This window comes from Corvus brachyrhynchos, unplaced genomic scaffold (genome assembly GCF_000691975.1).
Source record: "Corvus brachyrhynchos isolate BGI_N302 unplaced genomic scaffold, ASM69197v1 scaffold114, whole genome shotgun sequence".
NCBI classification, from domain to species: domain Eukaryota; kingdom Metazoa; phylum Chordata; class Aves; order Passeriformes; family Corvidae; genus Corvus; species Corvus brachyrhynchos.
The window spans coordinates 4,267,764-4,281,002 of NW_008238337.1; the positions used below are offsets into that span (position 1 = coordinate 4,267,764).

General features: G+C 49.4%; 1 protein-coding gene across 2 annotated transcripts in view; it reads right to left on the bottom strand.

The window, feature by feature from the left end:
- The window catches only part of SSH1 (slingshot protein phosphatase 1), a 27,977-nt gene that overhangs the window by 8,297 nt on the left and 6,441 nt on the right, over positions 1-13,239 (bottom strand). The window contains exons 1-8 of one of the 2 annotated variants that reach the window (XM_017734874.1): positions 9,262-9,558; positions 6,661-6,764; positions 4,955-5,019; positions 4,104-4,225; positions 2,714-2,782; positions 2,263-2,328; positions 851-1,045; positions 470-563 (exon numbers count right to left, since the gene is read on the bottom strand). In XM_017734874.1, the coding sequence (XP_017590363.1) occupies positions 470-563; positions 851-1,045; positions 2,263-2,328; positions 2,714-2,782; positions 4,104-4,225; positions 4,955-5,019; positions 6,661-6,764; positions 9,262-9,347 (801 nt within the window). In that variant the 5' untranslated portion in view covers positions 9,348-9,558. Of the gene's footprint in view, positions 1-469; positions 564-850; positions 1,046-2,262; positions 2,329-2,713; positions 2,783-4,103; positions 4,226-4,954; positions 5,020-6,660; positions 6,765-9,261; positions 9,559-13,239 lie in introns of those variants that run through there. The other variant, XM_008634070.2, reaches the window with a different exon arrangement.

Sequence of the window (13,239 nt, forward strand, 5' to 3'; positions counted from 1 at the left end):
CTACCACTTGCATGTTAATAACCTCCCTTAAAAACCAAAAACCCACCCCAAAAAGAACTATTTCCACTCTGATCACGTCTGCACTGTGGGTGGATGGATTACACCAGCCTGGGGGATGGATCCAAACGAGCTCTAGCCTTGATTTGTGATTTTCCATCCATAAACTCACCAGCAACATGCTGTCTGCAAGGTCCTCTGACATTTGTCCAGGGAAAAAAAAAGGAAATAAAACCTTAAAGTTTGACTTGAAACTCACACAGTTGTTACTGAGGTCCTGCAAGACAGTTCTGATGCTGGGATTATCCTGATTTCTCAGGAGGGAGGTGCAGCAAAGCCAGAGCAGAGCCTTTACAGAACGGTTGGAATGCACATTCCAAAGCCAGCGATACCCAGGCATATGGTGCCTCCTCACCACCCTCTGGAGAGGGAGTCTGGCAGGAAGAATAAGAGTGAGAATTTTTATATTTACCTCCTTGGAAGTCACATTTTCCAGGTCTTTGCTGGTCATGATGCTCCGGAGCTTGGCTTTAATGAGCCGCTCTGTTCGTTCCCTTTCCGTTGGCCTGGGAAGGAACAGGAATAGGAGAGGATGATTCCAGGCTGGCAGCACATGCACAGCACTGAGGAGTAGGGGGAAAGGGAATTTTTATAAGAATAACTGGAAAAAAAGCAGCTTGTTGGTGCTCATACACTTTATCACCAGCTGAAGTTTCAGGTCTGATTATTTCACGCAAATTCTCTTTTGTTGCTTTTGCAACCCCAAAAACGAACCAGGGCAGGAAGAACAGGGAGAAGGGGAGATTTCCTTCACGAGCCAAGCAAACTTTTCCAAATAAAATCCAGCACTGACTTGTCAACAAAGAGGGCTGGGGAGTCGGGGCGGGTGGACTCCAGGTCCTGCATCGCGTTCCACTCGTTGATGCAGCTCTGGTCCGAGCTGATGCAGCTCTCGTAGTAGGTGGCCCACACCAAGGCCACCCCCCCTGGGAAGTAGTTGTACCTCCTGGCAACTTCACAGGCTTTGTGGAGGATCTGTAAAGCAGACCTGCAGGGTGGGAGAAGAGATTTGGGCAGCTGTGAGCAGACAGAACAGGAGCTGAGAGGATTTCACGGAGAAAAAGTGATTTTCAGCATTAGTTGTTGCAGTTTGCTCTTTGAAAGCAGCAGATTTATGGTGTCAGAGCTCAAAGAGGCACAAACTGCACCTTGGGGGCTTCTCACAGCACGGCCGAGGCAGGGGCTGAAATCTTCTCCTAATTAACAGGGAAGAAGGAGGCACAAGTCGCTCTGGGATCTAATCATTAACCAACTTGTACAGCCAAAGGAAGATAAAGAACAGGGACAATTTTCCATCCACCTCCAGCAAGGAGCCTGATGCATATTTACCAGCATTCCTGGCCTCTGACAGGCTCCAGGGACAAGGCCCAGATTGGGTCATTTGTTTTTGTAAATCCTAACATTACTTTTTCCCTCCTTCCCTCCTCAATTTTTCCTTTCTTTAAGGCTCTACTCCGAAGTTGTTGCACTGAACACATCAACCATGGCCAAGGCTGGCAACAGGAGGGGCCAAATTCAAAACTGACAGGAACAGAAGCTTTATTTGTGTCTGTACCAATCATCCCTAGCACAACATCCTTCTCCACATCTGTATCTGTTCCCTATGAGATGCTGCAGGAACAGGGATCTCTCCAGGCTCCAACGGGAGCCAGCATTGCCCAGGCACAGGGAGATGCAGTTTCATATGGAGCAGCCTCTTCAGGGAGGAATTTGCTGGCTCAGCCACTGCTGACTCAGCCACCTCTGCTTCAGGGGTTTGGAATCCCTGCACAGGGGAGGGGTGAACGGGCTGAAAGGTGAACGGGCACCTGGGGCTGCAGGAACCCCAGGAATGGGGCAGGACACAAGGAATGCCACAGGCTGGCAATGGGCCCTGCACCTCCTCTGTCAGCCAGCGAGAGAAACATGCAGAGAGAGGAAATTCTTGGTCTGTAGCTCCAGGAATTCAAGTTCATCTTTCATATGTATTCATCTCTCTGGTGCCACTTCCCCCGTGCTGAAGGATACAGAGCTGCTCTGAACTGAAGCAGGAGATCCTGGTTTGGGATCAGGATTCCCACAGCCCCTCTGCTGACACAGGGAAGCAGCTCTCTGCTGCAGCTTACCAAATACCCATCGTGGAGAAGGCTAAAATGCAGCTGATTTTTTTTTTTTAATTTACTGACAGAAAGAAGAGTCTCTCCCTGAGCCCAGCCCCTCACGTACCACATGGCTTGCACCGATACAGGTTTGAAGATGTGCATCCTCCCTGCAGTGCTCACGCTGAAGCCACTGGTGGAGAGAGGGAAAATCAAGTCAAAAACCGCTTTTCTCTCCATCCCAGCCTGCTCTCTACAAAGAGCTACTGCACTGGGGCACTCACAGGCCAAAAGAACCAGGATGAGAATTTCTCTCACTGATTTTCCAACCTCTCAAATAAGAATGGCAAGAGGCTGCCAGGAATGGGAGCTCCAGCCCTCAGTGGGGTTTCAGAGCATTCCCTGGAACCATGGGAGCAGTGTGAGGGCAGCAAGACAAGAATTCACTAAGTAAGAGGACTCTGCAGCCATGAATCCAAAATGGGCACTTCATTTGCAAGGTGACGGAGAATCTCTCCTGGAGCAGCCCCCAGATAGGGAAGGACATTCCCATTTATCCTTTTAATGTGGTTTCTTACCCATCCCCATCCAGATGGATTTTAGTATCGCTCCACAGACGAAGAACCATTCCTATAGTGCAGCTTTTACTGGAAGAGAGATGGTGAGACAGGATGTTAAATATAGGCCACGATGTGATCATGCCAATAGCCTAAATTATTAATACTCTTTAATTTTTAAAATCCTCAAGCCTTGCTCTAGTAATCCCTCGTAATATTTTAGGCCATCAAATAAAACTGAGGCTGGAGTCTGAAGGTCTGACAAGGTGATAACTCATGGTGATTGCTCCATGGGATCACTCTAGCTGGTGGAACAGATAAAAATGGATTTCAGGGGTTTATCTGACCCAAAAGAACACTTTCAGTTCAGACAGGCAATCTGGCAAGAAAACCCTGCTATAATGAAGGCCAGGAACTTCCAGCAGTAAATAATTAAGCTACTGAGATATTCAGGTTTTAAAGGAAATTGGGATGCAGACAGCAACACAAATCCATCTTTCCTCTTGTCTCACATCAGTAATCACCAGGAGCAAATGAATGCCAGGTTGGTTCAGAGTGGAGGCGACATGGCGAACTTCCACTGCTGTGGCACACCAAGGGAATGCCACATGGGAATTTCAGAGCAGAACAGAGGCAGCATCAAAGCCAATGACAATAATCTTACGAGGAAAGCACAGCTGGGAGCTTCCCTACAGATCCCTCTGCTGTGCAAAGCTTCCCCTTCCCACTTTCCAGGGGAAACCACCAGTAAGGTTTTCCAGAATTAAACAAAACTCACAGTGGCTGCACCACAAGGATGGGGCAGCTTGTTAAATCCTGGGAGAACACACACAACAGCCTGGCAGCTCCAGCTTCCGACTCCAGCTCTGCCAAACCAGTCCCTTCTCCCTGAGCCAAGAGCTTTGCTGCCTTGGTTTACTCACCAGAACTGGAATGATCTGAGAGGGGCTGCGATAACAAAGTATTTCACTTGCTTTTCCAAATAATGTGTGCTCTTATCAGTCAGACAAAAGGAACAGTTCGTTGCTGACACAGTTGTTTGTTGGTTTTGGAGCTACTTCTGCAGTATTGTTTTTTGATGTTATTTGGCAACAAAGCTACTCCCCAAAAGCAGCTCCATTGCATCATTCCATCAACACACTGGAGTCTGGGGGACAGAATGAGCTCCAGTTTTGCAAATGTGTCTGCAAGAGCATTTTGCAGAGAGCAGGCAAAAACTCCCACTGGTGAGGTGGATGCCACGGCCCTGGATTCCACAGAGACTGAAAACTTTCTGGAATAAAAATGTCAGAACACTCAATCCCGTATCCTTTCTCTTGCTGGAATCCGCAGATGCAGGTAACCCAACTGCTCGGGGACGGTTTGGTGCTGCCAGAGAGCCCATCCTGCCTGGTTCCCAGCTCTGACCTACCTCTCCTTGCTGGAAAAGTCCACTCCCAGCAGGATGTTCTCCTCGGTGTCCTGCCGCCCGCTGCTGTACACCACCACCATGTAGCGCACGCGGTCGCTCCACACGCTCTCCAAACGCACAGCCTGCAAACCACCTCTGCTTCATTAGTGCTGCCACTGCTGCACGAGGCTTCTGAAGTTTTCATTATGCCCAAAAGCTTTATTTAGTGCAGTATGGACGATACAGCAAGGCTTGCTGCTGGTGAGGGGAAGATTAGCCGAGATTATCCTCTCCAGTTTGGGGAAAAGCTACAAAATGTAACCCAAAGGTTTGTTCTGGAGTTTCAAGCAGGAAGTGTAAAAACATTGGTGATGCACTGAGCTGGAAACAAGACAGGCTCAGAGGATTCTCCCACTCGCAAGCCTTCACTGAAATAGGTTAGTCCCACAGGAGGCACAACTGGCATCCACTTCTCTGCAGAGAAGTGACTTTTACAGCAGATTTTTATCTGCAGGTTTCTTCAAAAGGAAGCCCAGCCCAGCTGATGCAATTTCAAGGCTGACTTAAAAGTGTCCAAGAGCATCAGCAAGGTCTTGTCTCTCCTCCTGTATTAGTGTTTGTCAGCTGGCTGGAAAATTGAATCTAACAAAACAATACATTTCAGGCAGAGCGATTCCCTGACCCAACTCATTGCCTGGACACAAGGACCAGGGCAAAAGGAGTGGTCAGGAAAATGGGGCAGGGCTGGAAACCAGCACAGAGTTAAGGCAGCTCTGAAAACTAGGATTTGCCAATGCTTTTCCTGCTCCTCTACAGGTCTGTTGCATACACTTCCAACAGAAATGAGAGCAGGAAAATGCACCTGTCCTTACCAGTTTGATCCTGTCCTCGCAGCGCAGGAGGTTGATCATCACCTGGAGGTGCTGGGGCAAGTCACCTGCACAGAAAGCAGGGCAATCATCAGAAAGGGGCTCTTTCTGCACTAAGAATCAGCAGTGTCCTGACCTTTAAAGAAATTGGATGTTTCCAAGTCAAAAAATACTAATTAAGGAAGGTCAATTAACTTTGCTGTCCCAGAGAACACTAAGAACAGTGAGATTCTTGGATGGGCATTCCCTGGATGTGTGAGAACCCAACCTTATGGTATTTGGAAGCCACCAAATCTATTGAGACCAGCTGTGCCTGGCACAAGTGAGGATTCTCTTCCTGTCGCAGCACCTTAGAGAGGACAGAAAGGTTTGGCCATGAGAACAGGTGAGGAAGAAGAGGAGGAAAAACTCAGATTAAAAAAACGGGAACAAAGGAGGAAAGAACACCTTTGAGCTGTGAATCACCCCCAGCATATGGGATCAGCCCCACTGGCCCTACAGAGGGTGTGGCTGAGCATGAGTGACCTCCAGGGGGATGAACTCTCCAAGTTCTGCTCATGCACCAAGTCCCTTCAGCTCTAGGTCTGTGGGTACATTTCTGTTTGGGGAAAGCAGACGAAAGGAACAAGGAATCTACAGGAAAACAAACCAAGTTCCCATCTAATAACTCAGTAATGCACTCATAACTTTCCATGCGAGATAAAATTCCTTCCGTAGGCTGTTTGCTGGGTATATGGAATTGCTGACAGTTAAAGTAACCCAAAGCCAAGCCTGGCATTCAAACACCCCCTTTGTGCTGGAGTGTTTGCTAAGCAGCACCACACAGTACCATACTGTGCCTTTCCCACAGGCTCCCAAAATGCCCCAAAATCCCAGTTCTTCCTGCCCAGTAACCACCCATTCCCAAACTGCCAAAGGCAGAGGGTATAAAAACTGGGGAAGCAGAATCCGCTTCCCTGAACGCCCTTATCTGCTTCCAAATCCGTATGTACACTCACCATACCACTCCCTACCATTTCTTCCCACCAGTTTGGCAACTGGAAGGGACTGGGGGAAGCAGGACAGTCTGTTCTTAAATCATGATAAACTCCTACAGATTGTGGTGAGCTGACAGGAAAGGGGGTTTTCCTGAAATCAGGATATGAGGAGCTGACAAATGTAATTCTATCCAGCCATCCAAATCCTGATCAAACATCCCTTCCTCTGACCAGCAACATCCAAACAAAACCAGCAACAGGAAATTTCAAAGCAAAAAGTCCCAAGCTTTGGATTACTGGAGGCTGGGAGAGCCCCTGGAGAAGTGTCCAGGACATCCATGACTGCCCAAGGGGAGGCAAAGATTAAATCACTGAAGCTCAAGTGACATTTCCTCATCTGTGGCTGGGGAAAACAGGGAGAGAGATCCCACACAGCCCTTCTGGCTGCCCAAGCTTCCCTGCCTAATGAGAGCCATGCAAAATGCCATGATTTCCACAGAGAATAAATTTCTACTCCAGTCACAGTTCCAAGAGAATGATAAAAGTTTAAACCAAAACTCAATGATCCCAATAAAAAACTCAATAATCGGAATGTGGGCTGAAACCCTGGGCTTGCTCAGCAGGTTGTACAAGGCCCACCAGGACAACCTGGGCAGTCACCCACCTGTGCCATCAGCCTGTCCCTTTGGATGGGAGGGAAAAAGGATCTCCAGAGGTGATTGAATCCATTACCTGCATGTTTGTGGGGATGCTGGAGGCTTCGCTGGCCCTGGGAGCTGTTTCCTTGCTGTAAGAAAAGGGCTGCACCTTTCACCATGAAAAAGCTCTCGCTGAGGCTGGAAAAAAAAACCACACAGGAGTCAGCTGAAAGGAAAGAGCAGTAAAATGTCCACATCTAGGGAAGGAAGGGCTTTCCTCACTAAAATAGTAGGATGCCACTTGCACAGCACGGCTCTGGGATTATTCATGGATTATTCATCTGTCATTTTCCACCACTGTTTTATTACTTAGCCCCTGCAGGAGATACTTGCCTGAGCTGTCATGGGCTGGAAATGACTTTATCACTTGATTATGGAATTCTGCAACTTAAAAGAAGCAGAGGGTTGGACTTTTTACAGGCTGAGACCTGCAAAGGGACTGGAGAGCAGGTTCTGAGCCCATCGCTTCCTGCTCCTTCCAGTTCTTGACATTTCTTTGGAATGCAAAAGCAAGAACCTGCAACTGTGTAGATTTTAGAGAGAAACGGAGATGGAACCTGCACATCCCAAGGGAAAGGACACGGCTCTGAACCCTCAGGGAAAAACAACTGGCGCAAGAGCAGAGGTGTGGCTCTGCTGTGGCTGGATCAGCATCCTGGGACACAGAGTCTGGGCAAACACAGCGCCATTTCCAGAGGGAAATGACACCCAGGGCTGGAACATAATGGAAGAGAAGGCAGAACAGCACCGGCACAGCCGGATTTTGCCACTCCTGGACGCACACGAGAATCTCGGAAATGGTTTGGAGCAGCTCTGGCCAGAAGCACTGAAGTTGCATTTCCCACATGGCTGAGAATCCCTGTCTCCTGAGGTACCTTTCAGCTGCACAGGGATTGCTTAGGATGTGTTTCCTCTGCTCCCCAAACAGCGCAAGAGTCATTTGTTGTTCCAAAGCCCAATTTTCCGCCGCCCCACGCTCACAGCCATAGATCACCGTTAATTACTGTCTGCATCTACTAAATAGAAATGCTCCATTATGAGACTGTGCTACACAGGAGTTACTTATGCTCCAGCAAATGATCCCACTGGACTTACTACTCCCAGCACTCATCTATTCCATATTTTATCCATGGTCTTTGCCTTGGGGCAGGAGTGAGCGTTAAAGCTCCCAATGCTCTGTTCTACCTCAGCAATTTTGTGAGGACAGACATGAAATCCACATCATTTCAGATTTTCCAGTCTCTTAAAAACACAGCCCAAGTTCCCAGGCAAAGCTTCCTCCTCTTTCAACTGAATTTCAAGAATTCCCCAGAAAAAATCTGGATCAGGTTTAAATTCGAGATTTCAGCTGCTTTTAAAAAATGAACTAAAATTTTTGCCTGAATTCCAGGCTCCACAAGATCAATAAAACGCAGCAGGAGAAGCGCACTCGAATTCCGACAATTCTCCACTTCCATTCCCACAGGATTCCAGCACTCCCCCCTCACCTCACTGGCTGTGTCTGAGCAGGAGCCGTGCGGGGTTTGCTGCGATCTGAGCTCAGCCTGGCTCGGGATAACGGCACCCTGGGCTGCAAATGGGAATGTGGCTCCTTCCAGCAGCCAGCCAGGAAGAGCCTTGTTTCCTTCTCACCCCAGACCTCACAGGAAAGCGTTAAAAAAGGCCAGAAGTGACACAAAGGCAGCGACCCCCACACAATGTATGGGATATTCAGCACTCACAAGAGGCAGGGAATGCTTAGATCATGCACAAGGAGATAATTCACAACATTCCCATCCCGAGAATTTGGGGAAAAGTTTCTTTGGGAAAGCAAAAAAATATCCTGAAATAGGATATTTTACTCCAGTCTTTTACCCCCAAAGGATCTTTGATCTCAAAGTAGTGACTAAGATTTCTACAGCAGGAAAAACCTTGGAAAAGACAGAGCTCCTTCCCAAAGTTATCAGGATCTCCTGCTCTGATGGTACCTCTTGCCAGATGTTCTCCTCTCCTGCAGTCAGGAAATCTGTGACAATAAAGCAATTCCCAGCTTCAGGCAAAAGGGAAAGCTGTGCTGCTGGAGCAGCAATTGGTCCAGGAAAAGGACAACTCACACTGCAAAATTTTTGTTCCCGTGTATCCACGTGCGTGGAAACGAACCGGAAAGGAAAACTAGGAGCCTGCTGAGAGCAAGGTTTCCATTTCCACTGAAATCCCTGCTCCTACCCTGCACACAGCCCTCCCGTCCCCCCAGCATTCCTCATCTCCACACCAGCTCCCGTTTCCATGTGCCCAGCACGGTGCCGGACACAGGGAACACACCCAAACGCCTCTTTGCTCACAGTTTACACCACATTGTAACAACAACATTACCCAACCCAGGCCCTTATCTCCGCTCTGGGATCTCTCTGCGCTCTGCCACTTCACACAAATGCTCTGCTCTGGACACAGCTCAGTGAGAAAGGCAAGGCACGAGATTCCAACTCCCTTTTAAATCCTGCAATTCTAGTAAACAATTAAAACTCCGAGCTTATTTTTAAAAAACCCCTCTCCTAAAGAACACCCAAATCCTGGCATGAAAAACGTCCCCAACCTCTGCCCCACAGCAGAGGTGACAGATGCCCCAAAGCAGCACAACCCAGTGGCTCATACATACTAATTCGGGCTGGTTTTCTCTGCACGGTGGCAGCATCGTGCTGGCCCCAGCGTCAGACAGAAGTCAGGGAATTCGAAAAGATTCATAATCAGCTGTAAAACTCACATCCTTTTGCTTCTAAACCCATAAAAAACCACCAGAAGGCAAAGAAAAGCTCGACCGTATTTTCTGTGCGAAGCAGAGGAATCGCGGCTGCTGATGCTCCCCGGGAACTGGATGGCTTTTAGGGAACACTGTGTCTTCCACTGATATCCTGGCTTGAAAAAGCACTTGTCCCAACACATCCTGATGAAAGAGGGCCATTCAAGAGGGGAAACAACCAGCTGAGGCTCGGCTAATCGTTTCCCTCCTCCAGACTTGTTTGTTTGTTTGCTTCCCCCCGCGTGCTCCGGAGGCTCCTATGAGCACCCACACAGCCCCTCGCTGTGGGAAGTCCATATTCCCTGGAGGGATGGGACTAGAGGAAAAGCATCCTATGGACTGATGCCTGTTCATTCCTTTACAGTTAAAGCAATGCTTTAATATAGATACAGGAAATTAAAATGGTCCTTCCCTCACTGTACAGCGTCCTCTGTTGGATTTTCAGGCCATTCCCGAGTTCCTGAGCTCCTGCTGGACGAGGAGTCTCTCAGGTGCTTGGTGTATGTGTGTTAGGGGCTGGCTGGCACTGAATTCCCTGACGATTTGTTCCTTACAAACCCTAATTCTTTCTGCAGGCACACGCTGTAAGGCCACACTGGTCCCACCAGCCTGACCAGGGGCAGAAGGAGCTCTCTGTGCAGTTCTCATCCAGTTTTCAACCAGTTCGACTGGCACACACCACAGAAACCACCCAATTCCTGGATGCCCTTCCAGGAATCCCGAGCAGCAGAACTTCTCTACAAGGAGTCACTTCAGTCTCTCGAATAAACACAGAGCCCACGAGTTTTGTCACAGCCCCTTGATGCTCCAGTACAGCTGCAGACCAGTTCTCCTCCCACCCCCTGACCTCAACTTACCAAACAGAGGGAATTATCACCCCAAGGGAGCAAAAAACCTACACTTGCAGCACCTGGGAAACGCCAGCAGTGTCAGGAGGAGGGTACAGACAGTGACAGTCCCTCCTGCCCCCAGGGGCTGGCAAGGAGAGGGTGCTCGTGGCCACGGCCCCGCTGAGAGCCGGCCCCAGAGGCTGTTGCTCCATCTGTTGGCTCCGTGCTGCTCAACTTGAAAAGGAAATATTTCTTCCCCTTTGGGAAAGCTCCAGAGGAGCGTGGCTGCAACACACATCAACCCCATTTCAAGTTGCTGAAGAACACAATAGGCAGCGCCTTCTCGGCGGTACAAACTGCCACCCCCCGGGGCCGGGAATGCCAGTAAGCAATCCCTTAAAAATACTGGATTTTGGGAAAAGAGACAGAGCTGCTCATGGTACTGGACAGCCAGAATGAGCTCCAGTCCCAGAACAGTTTTCCCCAGGCAGTTTGCTTTGCCATCGTGGCTCCAGCTGTGGGGTGTCCCAGGAGGAATCCTTGCATGCCTCGGGTGCTTGAGTTCCATGTTTTAATGGGGAATCTCACATAAGCCATAATCATCTTGCCGGACACAAGGAAACACTCTATTAATACATCTCACAGCTACAGAACTCATCTCAAAATAAAGATCCATACAGAGAAGTCAGGAGAGAGAAAAAACACTTTTCCTGGGAAGACCCAGGCAAGCCTGAGGTGAGTGAGCAGCCTCCTGCAATCAGGTCCTTGTTTAAAGAAGAAAAAAACCCCAAACCCCCACAAGAAAAGGAATATTCACTTCTCTCAAAATGGGTCATGATTTTACAAAGGCAAACATGGCAATGCCTCCCAGTTCCTCGGGTTTCATGGCATCTTCTACTCAAAACATTTCCAAACTGATAAGGTGAGGGGAAAAACAGGCCTCCCGAGCACCACAGAATGGAACACACTTCCCTTTCCCATAGCCCAGTTGATAAGGAGGAAGAGAACTGATTTTTTCCCCCTTTTTTCTTCCCCCTGTTTGCTGCTTGGTCTGGAACAAGCTTTGGCCACCTCAAGGCAACTGAGAAAGAACACAGAACAGCCCTGGAGAGAGGCCGAGTCAGCCCCGCCAGATGCTCCTGCAGCCCAATATTCCAGAGGGCGGATTTTAGGCAGGACACTGCTGCAGCGAGCAGAGGGGACTGGCATTGTCCCACAGCCACACCCAAACAGCAGCACAACCCAGGCTGGGAAGGAGCACGTCAAACAGGAAGGAAGATACAGCGAGAGAAACAGGAAGAGTCGAGAGCAGCTGTGTGGCTCCTGCTCCCCCAGAAAGCTGATGGTTAAGGCAGAGGCACTGCTTGCTTTGGCCTGATAGAGGCACATCTGATAACACTTCCTGACCACAAGAGGGGCCTTCGGAAGGGGCCTGAGCAACACAAAACAGCGCTGGAGGAAAAGGGACTTCAAAGCTACTCCTTTCCATGGTACTGCACAGCCCCAGGAACAGCCCCGGGGCTCCAGCAGCAGCAGCAAGTCCCTTCTCCCGCTTTTAATGACGTGTCCAAGTGGCCTTTGCTCCGTGTCACACAGGGATTAACGGCCACACAAGGGAATCACCTGGACAAACACAGGTGGGAATATCACCACAGCCATTCCAGCTTAACCTGACATGGAGCAGGGCTGCCATGGGAGGGATGAACAGTGAGCTCGCTCCCCATGGAGCAGCACCTGGAAAAGTCCTCTTTCAACATGTGCAATGATGGTTTAGAACAAAGTGCTACTGCACACGTGTAGGATTTGTGATATGCTGACAAAACCTGTGGTCAGGACTGTGGGAGCCCAGCATGCCTGGCAAGGTGGTGAGAACTGCTCAAGACCACTTGAACTGAGGTGTTTTTGCTACCAGAAATGCAAGGCAGGAAAGCTCTTCCCATACCTGTGACTTCCATACCCAAAGTCATCATTCCCAGACATCCTGAGCTGAAGACAAGACACCCCCAGAAGAAAAGCAAAACGTGGGCTGCAGGTTCACAGGGAGAACATCTCTCCTTCTTCGGACACAGCCAGGGCATCTTCGTGCTGGGAAGGGGCCAGGCAGCAGCTCCAGCTGTGGGGGCTGTAAAGCCTCCCTGCAGGAGCAGACATCTCTCCCATCTATTTTGAAGGAAGTGAGATGTTGGGGAGATAGGAAAACTCAACACGCTTTGCTGTTCTCAGCAGAGCAGGGACCAGGGGGAGTGTGAGTGTGCATTGTTGGGCTCAGAGGCGTGGGGATCTTGGGCCACAACCCAGCCGGAATGCTGAGAGGGCTGCAGACACTGCAGGCCATTCACACACAAACACTCCTCTGGCACAAAGGGCAAAAAGAGAAAAATGAAATCAATCATGAAGCCCACAAAAGCCAATTTCCCAACAGAAACAGACTGCTGATGATGTCCCTCCAGCTGCTCCTGGGATGCGTTGGGCTGGAGCAGCGATCAGCACGGATCCACATGGAGCCAAACCAGCTCAGCTGTGAGTATCCCACCCTGGGGGCAACCCCAGGATCCAGGCTGTGCCTGCAGACAACCCAGGAGCAGCTTGGATAAACCCTCCAAGAGAAAGGGCAGGAAGAGGGAAACAAACAAATTAGCAGGATCATTCCCCACTCCAGCAGACTTGCGCAAAGCAAATTGACAGAACTGCTCCCAAACAGCCAGGAATGAGAAAATTCTAGGAATCCCTAGTACTTGGATGGTGAAAAGCCAAATAAAATAAGAGATTGTTTCACAAGGAAAAAGAAATCCTTTCTGCTCATCCCATTAATCGCAGAGTTCAAAAAGGCACGGGGCTGATCCCGGCATCACCCAGCTACGCCACGGGCTTGGAACTCAGTCTGCATCCCAAGGAACATTTCTGAGATTCCCACTGAAACACGATGTCATCTTGGTGACAGTCCCTGTCTCAGGAGGCCAGGCCAGATCCTCTCCAAACCTCAGCCTGCACGAGCTGCTAGGAAAAG